The 23772-nt window shown below is 37.2% G+C and overlaps 1 protein-coding gene and 1 long non-coding RNA gene across 2 annotated transcripts in view; both read right to left on the bottom strand.

The window, feature by feature from the left end:
* Window positions 1-5541: 5541 nt before the first annotated feature.
* LOC136340640 (uncharacterized) lies at window positions 5542-6906 on the bottom strand. Its single transcript, XR_010732340.1, has 3 exons — window positions 6026-6906; window positions 5825-5959; window positions 5542-5773 (listed from the first exon to the last, which is right to left on the bottom strand). It is a non-coding gene; the product is annotated as an uncharacterized lncRNA (long non-coding RNA).
* A 1911-nt stretch (window positions 6907-8817) lies between these two features.
* LOC136340642 (ras association domain-containing protein 10-like) overlaps window positions 8818-23772 on the bottom strand; it is a 36971-nt gene continuing 22016 nt past the window's right edge. Inside the window, exons 2-6 of the mRNA XM_066284864.1 lie at window positions 10726-10922; window positions 10536-10661; window positions 10265-10485; window positions 9985-10213; window positions 8818-9446 (exon numbers count right to left, since the gene is read on the bottom strand). Coding sequence (XP_066140961.1) covers window positions 8934-9446; window positions 9985-10213; window positions 10265-10485; window positions 10536-10661; window positions 10726-10911 — 1275 coding nt within the window. The 5' untranslated portion in view covers window positions 10912-10922 and the 3' untranslated portion in view covers window positions 8818-8933. The remainder of the gene's footprint in view (window positions 9447-9984; window positions 10214-10264; window positions 10486-10535; window positions 10662-10725; window positions 10923-23772) is intronic.

The raw sequence follows: 23772 nt of genomic DNA, 5'->3' as shown, positions 1-23772 counted from the left end.
CAGTGCAAATCTATAGAATGTGGGTATTGGTGCTATTGGTTTCGAAACTGGATGAGATCGAAACCATTATTGATGGATTTTTGTTACAATCCGGACAGCCTTGGAGTGATTTATTTTATTTTTCAATTTTATATAACTGTACAGAATGTTCTACAATATTTGGTCGTGTATGCCTAACGGGCACAGACAATTTATGAGTTATTTAAAATGATTTTTTTTCTTAAAATCGAGAGTCCAAAGAAGTAGTAATATTTACTTAACTGAATGGGGCATACTTTTTGCGTTATTTTACATAAGTGCCGAACATGCAGACTATTCCAGTATAGAACCGAAATCCTCTTCCTCCTTCGTACACAAAGTGATCCTATACTAGGTGCCACAACTAAACTCGTTTTCGAGATACGAGATGGTAAAGTTCTAAAATAATCATTCTTTGACTTACTGAACTTGCTGTGCTTGTTAGCAGTAACGAATGCGTTTTTTGGCGTTATATAATTGTTGGTACTGTTATGGTCGACTAAGTCTGATACGTCCAAATAAATAACTGAAATCTATAGGGTGACACTTTTTGGAAGGGTCAAGCCCTTTTTTACCACTTCGTAATGCGCCACTGGCCGCTGCCAAAGGATAAATAAATTTGATTGTTTATTCTGGCTAGAGGGTAGCAACATTATGTTTATTAGTTTACTATGTACTTGTATTATTATTCATATAAGCATGAGGACTTTTAAAGACAAATTAGGCGGTTTAAAAATAGTGTCCCAAATCCCTGGGAAATCTTCCCACCGTGAGTTGCTCATTTCCAAAACGTCCCCTCTGTCGCTTCGCTGCCCATTAGGTTTAAAAGAGTTGGCATCGCTCCCATTTTGGTCAATTAAACTGAATCTCTATTGTCGCATGGTTTACATTTACATATCCAGGTAAAAGAAATTCTATGAATATGCGAACTGCCACATTCATCACTGTTAAGCTGTCCAGGATTTTTAGCTGTGCGATAGCTTGGGGGAAATTTGCACGAATTCAAATCAGTTTCATGATCAAGATGTTCGATTAGTGGAAAATTGTTGAAAATTATAGATCGATTATTACCGCACGAAATAATTCATTGATTGCAGTTACGGAAAAATCATTACAATAAGCTTTGGTTGGTCGAGAGAAGCTCCTCTCCAACTAATGCACTCTGTTGAATATTGTGAGAATGATTATTGAAATAGAGAACTGCAAGAGGACATGGAAAATGTGGCTCTGAGTATTCGGTGAGAATAAATGGATTCGTGTGATGCAATTTTGCACATGAATGATTTCTGGGGAAATTGTCCAGGGAAGCAAGGATTTTGACTAAGATTTTCTTTCAGCTGTATAGGATTGTATGTTTTTCTGGCAAATAAGCTCCTCGCCGTTTTGTATAGCAATCTGTTTTTTCTGTTAAATCACTACATGTTTGCAACCTGTCTTTCTATGACTTTCATCCTTATGAGCCTAATTTGACCGCAAATGGTACGTTAGAACGATTATTTCCAAATTCGGCAAAACTTCGAAAATATTACAATGTAGTAGGAAAAACTGCACTTTTCGGGTCTTCCAATACAGGGCTAATAACGGCATTCTTTAGTTTTTTTTTTTTTTTACTTTGTGGATTAGTGCTAAATAGATAGATCTTCTGTGATAATTCGATCCTATTAACGAGACATACTTCAGGTTTTCCGCGGTTAATTTAAAAAAAAATCTTTGCTTGTGGTTATCAAAACATCCTGTTGTGTAACGTTAATATAAACTCATAAGTGGCTCCTATTGATATTTTAAGATAGAATTTTCTCACATATTTTTGTTGATGTTAAAATAATGAAACTTTAAGTAGTACTGTTTTTCTGCCATTTTCTTCTCTTAATTATTTCACGAGCATTCATGAACAGGAACCATATTAAAAATAGTATTCAATTTTAACTGTAATAATAATCGGCAAAACATTACTAAGAAAAGGCGATAAAATAATAATATTATATATATTTATTTTCTACAAATGCTATTGTGAGCTATTGCATGGAGCAATCATGGAATAATTATTTCAAGGGGTGTTTTTGTTATCAACCTATTGTATTATGTTTTCGAATAAATTCCTTTCATCACATTTGTACAATAAAGCGAAAACGAGGAACTAACCCTGTATTACATAATAATTGTGAATTTTTCCTCATTTTATTGTCAAAAATATCTTGTGATAAGGACACACCGGGGTACTACGACTGTCCGAAAATCCCTGTGGCTGTGTTCTAAAGGGTGTCCCAACAAGGGCGCAAAATTTAAACTTAAAATAAAACAAGTTTCTTTTAGAACATACTGAAATCATCATTTAATCATAAAATAAAGTTGTCAAAATCCTGTATAAAACAATATCTCTGATAAATGCTCATCTTGGCTTTGCTGGCACATTACCGTATTTTTTTATCAAAAATTTCTATCAATTTTTGGTATAAATGTAGTTGGGTTTCAATGATGCACTATCCAATCCTCTGTTTCAAAATTTGAACAGTGGCGGACTTGTTCACATAAATTTTCAACTTTAAAAAATTCTAGACGAAAAAGTTCAACGACGTTAAATCGCACGATCTAGGTAGCCAATTCATGTCGTCCAAACGGGAGATTACACCACCGGGGATGTCTCATGGAACTATTCCATTGGTGCGTGTGATGTATGGAAAGTGGTACCGTCCCGTCAGAACCACAGGTCTTTAAAATCAATGCCGTCCGTGTGAGACACAAGAAACAAGGACGTCATGTGTCTCAATACACTCGAGGCGTTCCGTACTTTTTGCTGATCAAAAATTGGACGCAATTTGCGTATAGTGGCGGCCAAACTCTCACCATTTTTGAAATAATTTCTAGTAATTGAAATGCGTCGCTGTGTCGAAAATTGGACCACTTGTAAAAATTTGGGACTTTTTAAGATCAAATCGTTAAAAGAGTTTAACAATCGATACAAAACAGAAAAAATGGTGCCAAATTTAAATTTGGCGCTCTTGTTGGGACACCCTTTATAATTTTTTTTTTACCAACAAGGGCTTTAACAGAGGCTCCTTCCAGTCCTACATGTATTCATGGACATGAAGGCACAATAACTGATCTTTCTCTCTGTATTTTTTTACAATTTCTAACCTACAAAATGATAGTGCAAAATATACGCGTAACATCCTGTGAAACTGCATTAAACTACTTTAAACATCTTCATATTTAGTAATCTCGTAAGTTGATCCCTAGATATCTAAGACGTAGAAGATGTCCATACTCAGAAATACTAAATAAGTTTAGTAGCTTGTCAATAAGTACGCACATTTAATTACTACTCCAACGTGAAATACGTCTTAGTACCCCATAGAAGAGGTTCAATTTGTACGTATTTACTTTGTTTTGAGGTCAAACTCACATCAACTATTGCGTTTTAATTTTATCGATTTCCCAATAACTTTGAGTGGGGAAGCATTAAATCGAACAGTGATTTATCAAGAAAATTAGGAATTACAAACCACATACAGGGTGTCTTCAGTTGAGTGTCCATCAGAAATACTTCGAGAACTACCAAAGCTAGTAAATCACAGTTTGGCATGCAGCCATTTAGAATAGGAATTAGAATAGAAAAAATGTTAAATGATTGAATGCAGAACGAAATGGCCTTTTAACCCATGTAAAAAAATATGTGGTGTTCCATTTTGAAGAAAATGATTTTTTGGCATTTTTGTGTTGGTCTAGTTGAATTTATTTTACGCCCTGTAGGTAGTTATCAAGATTGAAAGTGACAAGAATGAAGTGCAATATGTTAACATTTTACTTGCAAAATGTCGTTTTTTTTATCTTTGTTAATTCCATTACGACAATTTTTTTTGCTAAGAAAATTTTTGCCATTCTAACGTAAAACAATTTTTACCTCCGATTGTTGATATTTTCGGTTATCAGTATGTTACATGAAGTTTACCTGAAATTCAACAAGGAATTATAAAAAAAAATTAAAAACATAGTCATTTCATTGAAAATAACAAAGTTGTTATCCATTTCCGGCGCTTATAGAAGTACCGCCATTTTGAAAACGCTTGAAATCACTAGATCTTAGGTTCAACTAGCTATATACCAAATTGTGATTTTAAACTTTCGCAATTCTGTAAATATTTCTAGTAGGCACTCAGCTGAAAACACCCTGTATGTGTAAATGCGTTGATTAACACGCCTTTAACTACACGAGACACTCTAATGAAGTTCTCTTTTTTTGGATATATGTTTAGAAAAATTTCCTTCCCTTTTACTTTGAACCAGGTTTTCTTAAAGGCTTTTCTCTACCTTACACGCTTCCCAACATTAAAACCAAACACAATAAATAAAAATTGTCTGGATTCGATGTCAGTCAAATCGGAAAGGGATATCTTCACGATCTCTCACTTTTTTGCCTTCCATGACAATTCGCCATTATAAGCCAGAAGGCTAACATTGTCTACAGTATTTTCCTCAAACACCGATGCGATTGATTCGAGTGTTAACACATTCAAATCTTAGCCTCTTGGCCGTTCTAATACTAATGTATAATAAGAGTTTTTTTTGGTGGTATAGTATACTTTTCATTTAGACTATCTTGCTGGGCGGTAGTCCATGGTTGGGTCTCGTTGATCGCTTCTCCATTAATGGAGAGCCACGCACCTGACTGGAGAAGACGATCTTGGAAGATCATATCGATGGTCCGTCATGAGCTGGACCTACATCGATGAGGATAGTTGCTGAATTGAAAAAATAGGAGATATAACTTAGATTCATTGAAGTTTGAGACTATGACTCTTGTAAAACGAAACGTTTATTATTAGAAAAAATGAAAATAACTGAAGTTGTGTGGGAAATTGAATCAATTTTAGAATACAATAGACAACTAAATTTGGGCATCGTAACACTTTAAAATGGAATATTCCTATACTTTACTCCAATGCATTTCAAGTTTTTCTGTCTAGACACACGTTTTACAGAGATTGACAATATTTTGAAGAGGTGACACATCATATTTTATAAAATTTTATTACAACATAATTACGTGGGAAGATATGGGACTTGACGAAGTCTCGAGGACATCCATCCTTTTCCCTCTCCATCACGCAAATCTCATTGTCATTGCAGATTCGATAATTTTCAACTTGATACCTAGAACTTATGTGCAGTGACATCTAGTTTGCAAACAAATAACTTCACCATGTTATCTGTATCTTTGACAAGGATTTCTAAATCGAATCCGTCAGATGGCAGAGGAGTTACCACCATACGCAACGGTTTGTACCACAGTATTCAGCAATTCATCCAAAGAGAAGTAATCTTCGAATTTGGCTTTTCTTCTGAGTCCGAAAGCGACTCTGCCCAAACTGATGGCATTCTCCCAATTACGCTCTTGAAGCTCGGCTGCAATTTCAAATGGAAAATTTAGAAAAATTAGTTCTTTTCGCCGCATCAAAGGGAAATATCACTTGTCTGATATCTATCGTTGCATATAAAACATCCTTCATGCTGACAGGGAAGAATTTCACTCTATTTATCATTGGTCACCACGAAGTCTCTTACTGGAGGCTCATTTTAGAGCCAGGCAACAAAACATGTAGAATTCCAATAAGAATCTCAAGCATCCCAATCGCCATCAGACCGTATTATTGCGGGCTCACAATTATTCACTTTAAAAATATTGTTAAGATATGTTCAGAAGCAACGTAATGACCCCAATTGACCAGTTCGTATAATTCAGGAATAGCTTTGATTTCTGCAAATCTCTTGTGAGTTTGTTGAGTCACTAATTATGCAACTTTCCCACCATTTAATCGACGGTGCATCCTTTAAAATCTTCGACTTGCTAATGATGACCCTTGAGTTTGGATCACCTCGTACATCCGCAGATTTATTTTGAATTAGAAAGCAGGTTGTTGAAAGCTTTTAAAAACATCAAGTCCTGAAATAAGATTACCTTCATGATCGATATTCCTCGCTATCAATCAATTAATTGTGATTTATTTACCACGTACTACGAGAATCTGAGAATAGTCAGCAGCCATAATTTGTTTTTGGTATTCAAGATACTCATCTGATATGAAATATGTTCAACGCACGTGCAAAAAATCTGTTGAAAATTTTTGATGAGCATTCGTTGCATTAAGATATTTCGTGGCCTCCATCCTTTATGTGATTTGAACTCGTTGAGGTGTTCGATTGGAAAAACGATTTTTTTCACTAAGTGCCTCAAAATTTAATGTCAGAAGATATAAAATGTGTTTGGCCGGTAAAACTAGATGGCAAAAGCAACATTTTTAGAAAGTCAATATTTGTTACAAATTCGAACCAAATACTTGAACACAGTGTTCTTAAAAGTTATATATATATATGTACTGTAAACTAAAATTCAGCACGCACTCCACTTTCCATTTCTGACTAAATATCGGTTTTCTGAGTCACCAACTTGATTAGCAGAAAAGCATGATAACAGCTTATCTTCTCTCAATGTCAGTTATTAATAATCAGCTTCCCGGATAATATCTACATACAGAAAAAGCACCATTAAATTAAAACAGGCATACTATAATATCCACGCGAATTTAACGTGCAAGTGTTAACTAAAGTTAAAGCAATATGCCGCCTCATGGACATGGTGGAGGATTTGGCGGCGGTCATCATCACGGGGGCGGTTTCGGAGGTCATCACCACTTCGGACCTCCACATCACGGCCCAGGACCTGGATTCGGACCCCATCACCACCACCGCCACCATCGCCATGTTCCAGGGGTGATATTCCCGGCACCACCACCACCTGTTATTGTTAGACCTCCTCATCGTGGGAGGCAGTATTACCGAGAAGAGCCGGTTTGCTGTATTTGCACTATATTATAATCATCTATGTTTAACACGGCCTGCTAACTAAGATTACCCATTATTTTTAATGAGCTGATAAGAGACGCTATCAGTTCAGGAGTGCCAATGATGGCTAAATATATTTCATTCATTGACTAATCGTTGTATCCGGCAAACCTGCACATTTCGCCGATATTTTGGTTTTAACGACGAATCTGAAATAAGCATGCCTCACGGTGGACCTGGAGGACATCATCATGGTGGACCTCATCATGGACCACCTCACCACGGGCCGCCTCATCACCACGGACCGCCACCCCCTCATCACCACGGACCACCTCCGCACCACCACGGAGGTCCGCCATCCACTACGATGTGTTGCTGCACAATTTTGTAAAACCCTTGTGTTACGGGGTTCGTACTTGATGTTGTATTTGATGTGACATTTATATATTTATTTTGATATGTTTCGCTAAAATACAGAAAGCTTTTATGAAAGTTATTTATTGTTGTTTTTTTGTTTTGTTTACTGAAGTGGGGAGGATTTTTGAGAGGGTTCGAAATCGACTTTACGCGATTGTAATGTATATAATTCGATTCTACTACACGTTGTATTAAAATTTTATATATTTTTTTGCGATTTAAAATATTTTCGGTACACTTTAGATTACATCGAATTTAATATTTCTTTGAATTGTTGTCATCCAAATCACTAGAATCGACTCGACGATTTCACATAATTAACGACAATTCATCTAGGGCTTATTTCATCAAGCTCATAAGAACTGATAAAGTATTTTGGCAAATCCTGTTTATACTTCTTCATAATTACAGGAAGCTTATCGTCCAAAACTGAATATTACGGTAATTTAAGTACGGCTTGCCGCAAAATCATGAACTTCAAATCAACTTCCATTGTACTCGTAGCGAGAACTCGTGTCTTCGGGAACTCAGCAATTAGCTATTGGATGAAGAGTGTCCTACCATTGCTGGCAGTTGCTTTACGTCATTCATTAAATTACATTCCAAACAACCAAATCATGAAAATCCACTGAATTAGGCTTATGTGAGATTACGATTTTCCAGCACAGTTTTACCATACAATTATGTTATGCCAATAAATACATACATACAGTTTATGAGACCTACATTCTTGTCCTTGCTACATGGACCGGTTCATATCTACATACCATATATGCTAAACCTGAGGTTAAATTTTGGAGTCTGTGAGGTATAACCCGGGATGACGTCAATATGACGTGAAGTTGTTTAAGTTGGATGCTACTACACCGTTTTGCAAACGTCATTTTGACGTCATTATCAAAATTAGTTCTACTATCTAATTTCAAGAATCTATGGTGTCAAAACTGGAACCGCTTTACGTGTTCAAATAGGGCGATTTCAATTTAAAAAAACTAAATGCCTGCTTAATTCCTCATAAGGGCAATGTTGTACTTAGGCCAATACCATCAGTTCGATTAATTTTTAAGGACACATCAGCAGTCTGCAGTTGCTGATCTAGTCAGTGTCATTTGACAGTTATTTAAAATGTGACACCTTCCGCCATGATTAGATATGAAGGTATTCCTCTCCAAACCGTTCTAATGGTTGGATAGTTTTGCCGATTTTCACAGGTATTCTAAAGCATGCCCACATTAAGTTATCCAATTCTGAAAGGGCATCCAAAGCACGCAACTGATGGAACTTAACAATTAAGATTTTTCAAATTTGACATGTTTTCTAGGTTTCTTACAGATTCAATGGCGTCGATTAATGGTCTCCCGTTGTTTGTTAAATGATACTGAATTTTTCACGGTTTGCCGAGTGGGCTTTATGCTATAGAATGCCGACAAATTTGCGGATGTAATAAATATAATTTGATGCTGAAGACGGTTTCGAACGTAGTTTAATACAAATTGAGTTACAACAGAAGTCAGGGAGAAATGGAAAAATCACAAAACAAAACTGGTTTCATTTAGTTTCTTAAAATAAACTTTAATTTTTAACAAATCAATCAAACTTTCTCAATAAAAACATAATAATCAATTAGGTACAAATATTTGGTATTAAATTTACGTCACTCAAACTAAGGTATCCAACATCTCTTTGGTACGATACAAATTGCTATATCCGCCCTCATTCTTGTCTCTCTGATGTCTGCTACTATACAAAAGGGCCTGCAGCATTTCATACTCTTCATCCTCGTAGCTCAACGCTTGATGCAAGTGCTCTAAATGCTTTCTCCTCCTCTCCACCACCTCCAAAGTTTCCTCTAAGACCACTTCATTGTGCTGCATTTCGCAAGCGCTTTTGGCCATCTCGGTGCGAAGCTTCGAAAGTTCCTTGTTGACTTCCTCGTTTTCTTTGCAATGCTGTAGCTCTTTAAGTTTATTGCGATCGTACTTCTTCAAGTTACCGTCCAATTTGGTGATGTTTTCCTCTTCTTTGAGCAAGCTTTTGTTGAGCTTGATTATTTTCTCAATCAGCTCAATTTGTTCTCTTAGGGTGGTTTCGCTAATGGTGGAGCTGGTATCGTCGTCTTTGACGTTTTGATTGAATTCCTCCGATGATGGTGAGAATCGGTCACTGGTAACCTGGAAACGAAATTCGATTATTTCTTTGCTTTGTTTAAGACGAAGGAAGATTAATATTTTCTTGGAAATTTGATAGAGCTACTGAATCGACTGAATGAGGTTTGGATTGAAGGCCCGGGGCTATGCAGACATATTCCTGAACGTTAAGGAGGTATACAATATGTGGTGAAACCTTAATTTATTTTGTTCCATGTCTTTGACTTGTTTTCTCAAGAATTCATTCAATTTATTTTTTATCTTTTCTAGTTCATTTTTCCTACTAGAACTCCTTCGTGCAACTATCTTTGTAATGTATATATAAATTCTGTCGTGTCATACTAAAGTAGTAATATATGTTGTTTCTGAAACTTTTTTATTTGTTACGAGTTTCCAACAATAAGTATTTTTCGAGAAATAAATATTTTAAGCAGTTTCCTACTTATCACTTTGAAATCTCCCAGAATCACTGAGAAGGGAAAATTTCTTCTCTTGACGGAACATCTTCCCAGGCCCACATCAAATGGCACTCTATATGGCTCTTTTTTGAATGACAACTTACCTCAGTATTTTTTCCCTCCTTCAGATTAGTGTTGTGGGACTGCTCACTATCTCCTTCAGTCATCACCCCACTGTCACTGTTCTTGTCCAAACCAATGGCATCTATTTCAGGGGTGACAGCCTCAGAAAGCCCTTTAAGGTATGTTTCAAGAAGATAGTTACTTCCGTGCTTTCTAACTCTCGCTCTGTGCGTCTTGTCTTCCAGATACCCTATTTGGTGTTCACTGTGCCTAGATACTTAAACTATCACAACTGTTACCATTAAAATAGCTTCGGCCTACCGTAACTTCTTCAGCTGTTTCCGGATTATCTCCCCCTGAGCCAACACCAGTTTTAGCAATTCCTCAGTGCTAGAAGACCCTTTATCTGTAAGCATTTGGAACCTCTTTGGATGCACCGTTTTCCACATGCTCTTGTCCGAGTGTATGCTCACGTCTGATCTGCATTTCGTTCTTCTGTTTGAAGATCTGTCAGATCTAAGTCGTCTTAAAGAGATTTTCACCTGTAAACTAAAAGTTATTATTATTATTTTCATTGAATAAGTCAAACAACCTCAGCTTGAGCAGATCCCCACGTGTTCCAGATGTCGAGGATTTTTGAGTAGGGCTCTAAGGCCTGTTCGACACCACGCCATCGTTCGGTTATTTGGTAATGGTCCGCCTGACCCATGTGTCTACCCTTGATTGGATTACATTGCGTTAGCACTGAATTGAAAAAAATCAACTTTCTGGCAAAGACTTACTCGTTTCTCCTCATCTTTGGATAACACTTGAATGACGTCAATGCAGGTGGTTTCTTCGGTGATACCCGACACCCACCGCTGTTCGCCCCTAATCCATATTGGAATTTCTTCTCCACTGCTGCAGCTACTTTCTAAATCAGAATCGTCCCGGTGCCTCGACACCCGACTCGTGTCACTCAACCACATAGTTCTTGTATCTGGAAAAGAGGTTTATAAGGAGGCAACTATTAACTTAAAAACCTAAAATCATTGCCGTTCGCTAATCAGCGATTAATCACCTGTGGTTAATTCACACTGACTGTAATTATGCAACATAAACAATTTATTAATAAGTTTGCAGATAGTGGAAATCCATTTACAAGTAATTAATTAAGATAACATAGGCTTAATGGTCAGCCTGACGGACCACATATTATCTTGAACGCTGCCTTACGTGGAAATCTAACATGTGTGTTAATTATTGGTTTTGACATAATTCGGCTGTTAGTGCGGTAGGTTGTAAATTGCTTTCATGATAGTAGTAAGCTACTTATGTTGTAAGTTGGATAATTATGTAGCCGACACTCAGTTTCACTTTATGGTGAAACAAGGTGTTTTCCACTTAAATGCATACCTAAAAGGTAATTGCTGCCAAGGGAAATTTTTGTCTCGTATTAGAAGCTGCCGTGCTTGCAGGAAGTGCTTTCGCTAGAGGTTAGTTGAGTTCTCGATAATGAAAGGTTTTATACGCTTGAAAGCCATAAAATTTCCGACTCAAGCACTTTTTACTCATTTGAATTTCTTATATTTCACACTGTATGAAACTCAACGAAATTTAACTGCATATCTCCTCCTGCTGCACAGTTTTGGCCAAATCCATTCCGCAGTGAACCATATCCGTTTTCAATTTCGATTTTTTTTTTTTGCACGTATTCTTGGAGATTTCTCAGTAACTTACGATGGGAATTTTAAGTTCTGTGTCTGATGAGAGCGGAAACACGTACGATTTGCAAATGTACTATGGCCGGTCCGCAATACATTTTGCTGATTTGTCACCGAGGCCTGCACGTGTAATGAGGGAGGTTAATGTGAGCTGCGTAGAGATCTGGTCAGTACAAATGGGTATTCTCAAAAGCAACGGGGGAGAGAGCAATGGCGGATTCCTGCAATCAAAATATGTTTTTTCATCTGACGCAGAGAAATTTGATATCCGGGGGCTTCCGGACGTGGCAAACAAGTTAACGCTGTCGGTTTTATTATAATTAATGGGGGCCGCCACTTCAAACCGTCTCGGCTAATTAAAAGAGCTCTATTTTTTCTGCGCAGCTCTAAAATTACTATGCGAACATACGGACAGGACAGAACCCGACACCTGCAGAAGAAGTGGAAGAACAACCCTCGCAGCCAAACTACACTAAATCAACATTGTTTAACAAGACAGACAAGACAATCTCGTTTCCTTTTTCTCCAACCACCCTAAGGGAGTACTACCAAATGTAAATAATATAGATCTTATGGCAGGGTTGTCGGCCCATCTCTTTCATTGAAAACTTAGTAGGATCTAAAAGTGATGCTAATTTGAAAGATTGAAGTTAAGGTAACTAGTTCTAGCTATTTCCGGTTAAACCGGAAGTGACAGGAAGTTGTAAATATGTTTTTAAATTAGTACACGTCGAAGTTAACTGAATTCAAAATTTTCAAATTCGGATCAGTATTAGATCCTACTAAACTTGCAATGAACGTGTTGGGTGAATAACCCAGCATCAGGTTAAGTAAATTTTAAGTTAAAAAAAAGAAAAAAGGAGTTCATGACAAGGGCTGAATAAAACTATCTAAATATACAAAACCACCTTGTACAGAAACATTGAGTATGATTTTCCATACGATTTGTTTTACATTTTTAGCGCCATCCTGAGCTTTTCACTCTTAGAAAGCTCTCAAATTTGCGGGTTAATTTTTCAAACTAATCAATTGAACTCATAATTTTTCAGCAACGTTCTACCTCAATGATATTAATCGATTAATGCTTTGCTGGAAATTTTTAATTACGAGTTGTTCTAACGAGTTTTTTTCTGGATCCTAATTTTTTTCTTTAAAACTTTTGCTTATACTTTATTCACATGAGTTGCCTTCAGGATTCTTCGTGCAACCCGTCTGTTAGATTGAGTTTCGCAAATTCACAATAAAAAACAAATATATTTCACTTCTGAGACCCATTTCTAATTTTTCGACTTCAAATGACAATTCTCGGAAAATATTTTTCTTGAGTATTTAATACGCCGAGTTTCTGCCCTTCAAACTTTTATTTACGAGTTGGTTTCTTGAGTTTGCTTAAACTTTTTTCTTCCTGCTTATATGAACGCTTAATCTTTCGGAAACGTTCTGGTGTAAACGTTTCTTTGCACGACAGAGTTCCTTCCCTTGGAACCTTTAGGTAAGAGTGGGTTTCATGAATTTCCTTCGAGATGCTGCAGGTCCAAATTTTCGTTCGTTCGCTCATTAAATACGAGTGTCACACTTGTGGGTTCTTCCCTCAACCTCTTTGAACTGAACCCAACACATCCCGGAAAATTTACTCCACTCAAGAGCTTACTTCCCGGACCTTCAGGCTTCAGTAATTCACGTCACACGATTTTGTTACGACTTTAGCCCCCTGGGCAGGCTAGTGCTTCATCATTCGAGCATTCACCCCATCCTTTCCAGTTTCTGTTCATCTTATCATTCTCAAGTTACGGAAGTGGTTAACCCGGACTAATTATAATAAACTTCTAATGCAAGACAGACTATTCTACATCTGGTGTACTGGCCATAGCATCCCACCGCAGAAATAAATAATAAGACACATAGCGTCGGTTTTACAAACCAGGTACCATTCAATGATCATTCAGCCTGATTTGAATGGATTATAAGTGGACATGACAGAGATAAAATTAGTAACAATTTACAATGTTGCGGATCAATAGCAGTTTATCAATTTTAAAATGAAAACGGACTTCAGGACTTCTTGTAACGAGAATTCCGCCTATTCGGTAATGTAGCAGCGCCGGGATATTGTTGGCATCTAAGAAAATGCTCATATTGTACGTAATTGCATGATATTAATTCCAAGCTGATTCCGTATTCTAATTAAAATCAGTTAGATATCCATCCACACAACGTCGGTTTCATAAATATACCTTTGTCACCACTCTCACTGCCTATTCGAGGAAAATCGTCCTTTTATGGAACGAGGAAATAACCAGAAGCAGCTCGTGATCTAATGTTTACTTAATTGCGCTTTTTTGTTATTGCAGCTTATCGCTAATTTGAAATCTTCTTTTGTATTCCTGGGAATGCGGACATAAAAACGTTAAAAACCAAAATGAAAAGAGAGATGAGAGAATTGATCACTGGGATTTTCCTTTTTATATCAATAGCCATGCGAATTGTCTAGTGTGAAAAATGGCCTCCGAAAAACTTGTCTCTAGCGTGATAAATAAGCCGTGTAATCCTTAGGTTAGCTGTTTACGTGACCATTGTAGTCTCTCATCAAAGCACTGAAGAATTTTATAATTGTTATAAAGAGGAATGCGATGCGATTGAAATTCATCTATTTGCACGCGAGACACACATTTGATAGAAAAGGATTTATTTCTCGAAATATGGTTCGTTGAACTCGGATCAATTCCACGGAAGATATTCTTCAGGCTTGAACTAAATTATGGTCGATTTCATACAGTTGAAATCTAAATTTGAGACAACTATGAAAATTTTAAATTACTTCGTAGGTATGAGTTGACATATTTTTTCTGTTACAAAACAACCGTTCACCATGAATAACGCACAATAGGCCTGAATGGACACGTGTTGATTTCCATATCATCTGTGCGATAGATATATTCACGCGATCAATCTGAACTTACGCAATTCGTTAGATTTTCTTAACAAAACTGTTTTGGAGGATAGTGCGAAGAGAGGAGTCGTAGATTGCTCACTACAGTTAAATTCTTAACTGTTCTGAAGCCAAATTGTAATTTTACGTAATATACCATAATACTAGGGTTACACAAAGCATAACGCACAACATAATACTTAGGATATGCACAGAAAATCAAGCAGATGAGCTTTCCATATCATTTGTTAAGTGTATTCTTTAAGCTGAATAAACAGTAATAGGTATAACCATTAAACCAACTTTGTATGCTACGTGTTATGTTATGCGTTGCATAAACCCAGCATTAGTATAGTCTAGGAAATAAAGATTGACCATGATGATACATTGTATCTCATTTAAGGTACATTTGTTTGGATAGGTCAGAGTGTTATCCCGACTAGAATCTTAGGACACACGTGAAAAAGCCTTTAGTGTATTGGAAATCGTCATTCAAAATTAAACAAAAAGAGTCACAACGAGTTGATTAAAGTCGATAACGTAGTCTCTGCAAGGGGATTAAAAAAGATTTAAAAAAATGGAAAAAATTTTAACTCCTCTGTTTTCTGAAAAGTGATATATTGTTTTCTGGTTCTGTGTTAAATTGAGGCTAAAAAAAAGCAAAGCGTATTCGGTAAAAATTGTATTTTTTTGTGAATAATTAAGTAAAATTTTGTTGAATTGAAAAAACTTTCTCTCACGAAGCTCCTAGTCTTCGGAAAATAGTGAAATTCCGATATTTCGTATAAATTCATAATATTCGTTGAAGTTCTTCCAGTTTTTGGAGAATCCAGAAAATTTCGTGATTATTCAAAAATTTACTTTTTCTTATTTTAAGTACGAAATTTAGCATTAGGCGTTATCTTACAAGATCCAAATGACGCTTGTGGCAATTTTTTTAGTGAAACAGAGGATGATGATATAAAATATCAAAAATAAATTTCTCAAATTATAATCAAATTATTCAGAGATTATGAGGGAATAGTCTTAATGATTAAATGTCCAGCGGATTTTCAACTACAAATAATCAACGATTCTCGATCTAATACTGTTATCGTTCTGTTTTTGACAGACTTGAGCTTTATTTTCCAATGGTTGCAGTCTTCGCCTTGAAAGAGTTTTAGAAGGAAGTAGAGAGAACCTATCCTCGATGGTCAATTCTCGTTTTGATTTGATTTTAAGAGCGCACTCGCGAATACTCGTTTAGTTTAATCATTTAATCGTTTTTTCTCTCAAATAACCATTGCCCGTTTTCAAAGATTTTGAATGGCACGTAAGGAAACATTAGTAGATTTTAAATAATCACTTACCAGATACCTTCTGCATGAGATTATACCGCGTTAACGTTATTTTATAACTGTTCCGGTGACCCGTTTTGCAGCTTCTAAAGTATTTTTAAGTAAAGTACACAAACACTCTATTGTCTTTTACTAATTGAACAAAACAGAAAACATACCTCCTTGATCTGAAATCATCTTCTTTGAACAAAATCATGATATTATTTGCAAAAAAGCAACACATTTTTTGTATAAAACATACATTTACGCGATTTTTTAATACAATTTTACAACTTTGACCGGGGACATTTTTAAGGGCCGGAGTGGTTCGATTTAGAACAGTTTTGGAAGGAAACAACTCTGGAGTGAAATATACTGATTTCGACGAGTTTTTCGGCCGAAATTTCAAAATTTTAATTATCAGTTTTTAATGGTGATGAAATAGAGTGTCTCAATCTTTGATCTGAAATCATCTGCTCTCTTCGTATTTTAATTAAGTTACTCGTTTTAAGCGGTTCCAAGAAGGACCGAGTTTTTGGTCTGGTATAATCTGTTATATCGTTATTCTCCAACAGGTATGTGACCTGTTTTAAACAGGTTTTCGATTGATTTAGAGAAGATAATCCTAAATAACCCTTTTATTCCAGTACTTCTTCTGAAAAATGCTTGACATAAAATGGATAGTAACGTCTAGTCGGAAATATCATGTGCGATTGGAAGAAAGTTTGAAACGTAATTGCTGATTTTTGGTCGAAATTTAACAGCTTTTTTCTCATGATTTCCATGATCCGTTTTGAGCGAACTTTTGTTTGATATAGAGAGACAAAGTCATCGATCCGAAAAGATTTCACGACTAATTTTTAATTGGAAATATTCTGTTATCAGGCGTGCAGTGGGCAGAATTTCACAGTTTTTAAGCGTTACATTCCAACTGTTCCATGCAATATTTCCAACGAGGTTTTCACTTCCACGGCGGCGAAAGAGCTTTTACCTTGGAACCTTCTGTCCGCAGATCATGTTGCAAGGAAACATTTATATTGGGACTTATGCTGGTTACGTTGACCGGGTTCAGTTACAGGTTTCCACCAGTCAAAATTTCATTGCCTTAGACGTTACTGACCAACATTTCCAGTGATTTGACTTGAAAGCTATCCGGACTGGAAAAACGCGAATTTCTTACCGATGTGGTGGGCAAAGCTAATTTTCAATTCTACTCTGCTATGAGGGCACATAGAGAGGTTTTCACAGCGGAACGGTTATTTTCCAATAATTTGTAAATATGCTGTTTTCAAAGGTTTTCAGATAATTTTGCAACGAAACTCCCCAGTTATAACGGTAACGGTTTCGGTAATGGTTCTTTTTTGGTCTCGACTACTCTTTTACCAACCGATGTTTGGTTGAGATTTCGAAGCGTCAATGGTTATTTTCAGTCGGTTCCATTGATTGCGATTGGTATCTTAACTCAATACAATTCATATTAAAGAATTCCCAGTTAGACATTCGTGATGATATTCTGTACTCAAAGATCATCGAGAACACAAACACATTGGTGAAACTATTGGATGAGCTCGGTTGTAGATATACTAGAACGAGATAAGATAGCCACTATCGGGCTGCAGAGTACGACCCTGGTTATTCCGATTAAAGCCCCACAAGACCCGGTCATTACGCGAAACCTATGTTTAAGTCAAATCGTGTTGCACCGACTTTCATTAACATTTGAAATATTGTTCAAGATGCCTAAGAATGTATTCACAGTTTGATGGTGTGAACGAATTAAGTCTGCCCCATTTATCCAGGAGGAGAGCGCACTGCGTGCCGCGGACGGACATCCTCGTTCTTCCTTGTTCCATTGTTTTCTAGGCTACGTGTGCCGGCGACTCCTACACGGATCTCCTTCAGAAAAACACTTCAAGCTGTTGTCCCCAAAACATCATCAAAAAAATACCAGCACGCAGAGCCTGCCCCATTTTTTCAAAGTGGAATTCCGGCACATAATTACGCAAAACGCATAACTGTACAGACCTGTCAATTTTCTGCAATTTCAATAAAATAAGCCGTCTGTAAGTGTGCCTTCAGGGCCGCTGCTGCCCCGTAACAAAACAACACTACATTTATCAAAATACGGAATATTCGGAATACTCGTGACGGCCCCCGGGCCCGGGCAAACTTGAAGGCGGCGAGCACGTGGTCAAAAAAGAAGAACAAGAAGAAATAAGACGAAAAACCTGCGGGCGAAAGGCCGTAAATCTTCTGGGGCTTTCTTTATAATGATCTCTGCGTCTGATGTGATAGGGATTCATCGTCATTTTCTTTTCCCTCACCCTCATTGGTTCTCCTGGTGATGCCAAAGTAATCGGAGCATTAGCCTTAAATATGACCCGATTTAAACCCTATTGTTTTCAACATAATCTCTCCTTTCGTGAAGCTATCGTTAACCTCACCGCTCTTCAAAATTAACGCAATAAATCCCTATACGATTATGGGTAACAGATTACAGTGCCGTTAATGTATTGTGTAAAGATATGGGTCTTGACGGGGATTATCAATTTGCTTTAATGCTTTCCGTGCGATTTTGAATGTAGGACAGGAAAATCACTAGCTCGATTTAGGGATTTTATCAGAACATCCAGATCCATCAGGCACGTGGTTCTAGATCTCGTTAAGTTTCCTTCGTTTCTCGTAACGATATGGAATAATCGAGTATAATTTATAGATTTTTTGTTTTGCCCGACAACGTTGAGATATTCAGCCTTATTTACCATAATAGTTTCTCTATTTGGAACCGTGAAGAACTGGCTGAATTGGATTTGATTGTTTCAACTTAGATACATATGAATAACTGCTTCAGGAAATGATTTAAGTTTGGAATTTTTAGAGTTTACCCAGAAGTGGGTATAATGAACACGGTGTACGTAATAAAATTACAAAATGGAAATTTGTAAGCAGGCCTGCTTTGCGGTTATTCCATTGATTGCAATTGATTATTACAGACAGATAGGGAATGGGATTGAGTATAAGTGCAACAGAAGAAAATTAGGCAAATAATTGAAGAAATTGAGCAAAAAGAGATTTGGTTTTGAAATATGAGTTAAATTACGTAAAACGTACCTTCCCCCAAATTTATTCTCCGTCCTACCTTCCATTACTACCAAAGGAAGGGCCGCATAGCGGGCTTGCTTGCAAGCGGATCTTCTGTGCCTTCTACTTCATTCATGTTCACGTCCGTCCTGTCTTTCCTCACTTGCTTTCCACGACCGCTTTGATAGTTTCAAAAGATGAATTAAAATCAAACAAGATTTCAAATTTATTTTATTATACTATTCTATTCTAGGCAAAGGGAAGGTACTGATGGAAAGTCGCGTAAACGAAGAATAATTCTACGGTCTTTCTGCACAAAACTGTGTGAGCTTTTTCCCATGTTTTGTTCATTTTCATTTCGTTATTTTGTTACTACCACTGTACCAAATTCTATTTCTAGTAGAAAACGTTTGGTTCATATAGTGCCGTTTTTCTTGGGTTCCTTTATATCAGCTTTTAAATCATACATTGCCTGTTTTTTAAAACCAAACTGTAGCTCCAGACACGTTAACATTTACTTCATGACCGCCCATATCAATGCGAGCTCCATTTCCCAGAGTCATAGATTACCGCCTGTCCTATCTGCCTTTACCAAGTCTATGATTTGAAATTTGTTGAAAGTATACCGGATGTTTCACAAAGCCAGTATCGATCAAAGTGGCAATTTTTAATGGGGATGTGTCGCTTCCGTTCCATTTTTTCAAATTACTTAAAAGTCTAAGCTGACTTCCTCGTTTATATCTTGAACCCAAATCCATTAATCAGGCCACAAACGTTATTTTATTTATGTTTATTATTTCACCTTTCACTTGCGTAGGTGTGTCTCGCATTTCCTAAAAAAAAATCTCGTTATTCTCACATTTCCATACTGAGCTCCTATTTCAAAATTCCAAATACTATTAACAATGCAGAGATTTGATTTTTCCTGGAACTGCCATAGTTGGAAAACACTCTGAACGGGCCAAAAACCGTGAGCGACCAACAACACCGTGCGAAATGTGTCCAAGCTGTCAGATGATCATTTCGTTTCAGTCGAGAATATGCTCAGACAAGTGACACGAGGCATGAGACATGCAACATGATATATGCAGCAAATGAGGTAATGGCGCGAACCAATTGCGTTTATACGGTTGTTTCGGGAAACGTGGCACACCAAATCAACATTTGCGTTGTTGCTCTTGTTTGAGATACTTCTTGCACCATCCGATTAATTCGTAATATTACACGTTCAATCGGTACATATTGCATATGTCATGTTAAATGTCTTACATCTTAAACTATGTGAAAAACAAACAAGTACAACCCAACGTATGCGTTTGACAAGTGTATGCCTTTATACACACGCGCTGTATACCATTACACACACGTTAGGCAGCGCATGCGTTTGCTCTCGGCTGTACGATAAGTGTATACCTTAGTATACCCGCACACACGATATGCTATTAAACGCACTTTAGGCAGCGCATGCGTTCGCTTTCGGCTGTGCTTGGTCGCCTGTATAAAATACTGTAGAACTTTTTAAGTCGAAGTATTCTCTAAAGCGAATGTTAGGAAACACGAAAGTAATATTTTACAAACTGAGTAAGTAATTTTATATTTCTAAATCTGATTACCATGATTCGGATACATATGAATTTAGATTCGAGATTTAGCTGGCAACCAAGCCTGGCTCGAATTTTTCAGGAAAATATTTACTGAATTTCAGGGATTTACTGATTTACGATGCCGGGTATTTGTGCTGTATCTGAAGTGCTGCATTGTATTAAAATGGCGAAGCAGAATTTAAAATTTTTAACTCTTAAGGAAAAACTAAAACCAATTACTCAGGTGGGAAACAGCAAAAAGGGAAAAAAGCACATTGCAGGAGAGTTTTGGGTTTCCTCTAACGCATTTTCGACCATTTTAAAAAACAAATACAAAGTTTCACTACAAGAAAGTGACCATAATCTTAACTTGTATAAGTAAAAAGAATTTACAACTTGTATTAATAGTAATGTCGATGAAGCTATGTGTAAGAGGATTACTTCCTCCCGTACAAGAAATCTTCCTGTCTCAAATACCCTGATTAGAGAAAATGCTAAAGAATATGCCGTTGCTTTGGGTCGCAAAGATTTTTCAGCTAGTGTAGGATGGTTAGATAAGTTTAAAAAAAAGGCATAATATCGTCCAAATGGCGGTTTGTGGTGAAAGTTCTTCTGTTGATATAATGAAGCATTACGACGAAAATGACATTTTTAATGCACATGAAACGGGCGTCTTTTTTAAATGTTTGCTCAACAAAACATTCTGGTTCTTCAAGTTCACAACTGTAAAATAATAGTGGCAGAGTTTAAACGCGAACAAAACGAACTCCGCAGTGGTCGACCCAATGACCCTCCAGATCTGACCACTCCATATATTGTGCTGAAAATCCACGCAACTTTACTGGATGAATGTCGGCTAATATTAAGCGGGCTGGCAGACATGACGGACATTTGAAAAAGGACTAGACATCGCATTTTGACCGAGCAATTGGATATGAGAGAGCTGTGCACAAGATGAACAAACACAGCTCCGTGAGGACGTTTCAATGGAGTGTTTGGCAAAGTTTCGCGGCAGCAAAGCCAAGTTTCTGCATAACCGGGGATGGAACACGAGTCCTCCATTTCACGCAAGCAGCACCTCAAAGCGGGGTATCGGCTCCAAAGAGGGCCAAATCTGCAGGAGGGGTGATGGCGTCGGTTTTTTGGGGTGCACGTGAGATAATGTTTATTAACTGTCTTCCTAAAAGGAAAACAATAAACGGAGAATATTTTACGAATTTGTTGCAAAGTTCGAGCGAACAAATTAGGAAAAAGCGATCGCGTTTTTCGAAAAATAAAGTCTTGTTGCATCAAGACAACGCACGAGTTCACGCTTGCGTCATCGCAATGGGCTAAATCAACCAATTTGGTTTCGAACTTTTCCCCCATCCACCCTATTCGCCAGATTCAGCCCCTTCGGATTATTTTCTATTTCCAAACTCGAAAAGGTAATTTTATTGGCACAATAACGAAGAGATGCGGTCCAAGGTTGATCCCTATTTTGAAAGAGGGTCTAGAAGCTATAGAACATCGTTGGGAAAGGTGCGTCAATCTCCAAGGAGACTGTGTTGAGAAATAATATAATATTTTCCAATAATTTTTTCTTCGGGCGTTACGCCGGGTACTTCTGCACGTATCGGAAAATCGGAGACGTGCACCTCTCTCGAATTCTCGATTGAGCTAGATTCGACCGAATTAAACCGGATAAAACTAGTGAACCCGCGACGCGCGTTCTCCAGGACTTTCCAGTTGACCTCGAGCGGTTTCATTCTTTCAGAGCACTTATGAAAAACAAATGCGCTCAGCACCGGCCGCAAGAACGTCACTTTGTCCGAATTCCGCTCATTAGTTTTAACAAGTTTAAAGCTAATTTCGTTTGAGAAAAAAAATTCAGGGGCTTTTGGTAGTTATGTTAGCCAGACCATGGCGATCACATGGCAAACAAATACTAAACTGTAAATTCACTTCCTCGTGTACCATGTGTTTCAGTCACGTTTTAGCTTCCTAAGATCGAACAGTGTCCTTTCGCCAATTTCAGTGTCATTACATGATCATCAAAACATATTGCAGTCGAAGATACTGAAGCAAACCAATTAATATTTCATTTAGATGTAATTAAAACTGAGAGTTTTCCGTTAGAAGGTAATATGTCTCATAATTCTTCGCATAAGTTTAAGACGTTTCAAACTAGGTCGGCCGAAAATGGGATTATTAGTCAGCCCAGGCCTGTAGGCCATACGGCCCACCCACAAAATTGCCAAATATCCTTATGCAAATTGCATCCTTTACTCGGTGAAAAGCTATGAATTTATAAACAATATATGAGTCCCTTGACGGGGATAACGGGTTGTGCAATATTTTTGTACCTGCAGCAACTTCCTGTATTTAAAGTAAAGGCTTGTTGACAGTGTGTTAACGACGTGTAGCTAATCTATTTTTTTTAACGCCTATACTTCACACCTTTCATTAAACTTGATTTTATTGCATATAGTGTCTCATATTAAGGTCGTAAATATACACCCTGTCGCGTTGCATCGCGGCTAATATGACATTGCGACGGCAAGATTTGAAGCAACTGTGATACCCAATTTAAAAATCAAATCGAGACAAAGCAGTTGAAAAATGAAGTAATAATAAACGAGGGTTCACCAAAAGATAATTTAAAATTTAAACCAACTTTCAGCTTGAAAAGCCATTAGTCGACCAGTTTCGGAAAGCAAATTAAAGCAATTCAGGCCTCCACGAGGTAGGTAGAGATATTCGAAACCATCGCCACCCATATAATTACATTGGTGGTTGCCCCAAACCAAAATTTTGCTGGATAGATGGCTTCTGAACGGTAGCAGAAGGGACTGTAGTGTACATACACGTAATTAAACAGTTATGAAACAATTATGGTGTCTTTTGCAACGTAGGTAATCGTGGTACCTTTTATGCGGCTTTTTGAAGGGCGATTCGTGAAATTCTCACTTCAAATTGCAATCGCTTTGTTCCAAGTGCGCCCTCCCCTTGCCCCCAAGGTAATGGAAGTGAAGACTCGCAGCAATTAACGTTTACAAAAAGGAGCCATTATCATTAATAACAAAACACCCGGGACCAAAAAGTTGATCGCGTGATCAGGTCGCTTTTCCCAAGTCTCGTCCAACAGAAAAAACGAAAGAAAACGGTCTTTTTTTTTTCGGAAACTGCAATAATGGTTATTGCATATGAAAAAACCGGCCATTAAGTAGTTAAAATG

Source organism: Euwallacea fornicatus, chromosome 8, assembly GCF_040115645.1.
Source record: "Euwallacea fornicatus isolate EFF26 chromosome 8, ASM4011564v1, whole genome shotgun sequence".
NCBI lineage: Eukaryota > Metazoa > Arthropoda > Insecta > Coleoptera > Curculionidae > Euwallacea > Euwallacea fornicatus.
Note: the sequence above shows the minus strand (reverse complement) of the source record. Positions and strands in the feature narration are given on the sequence as shown.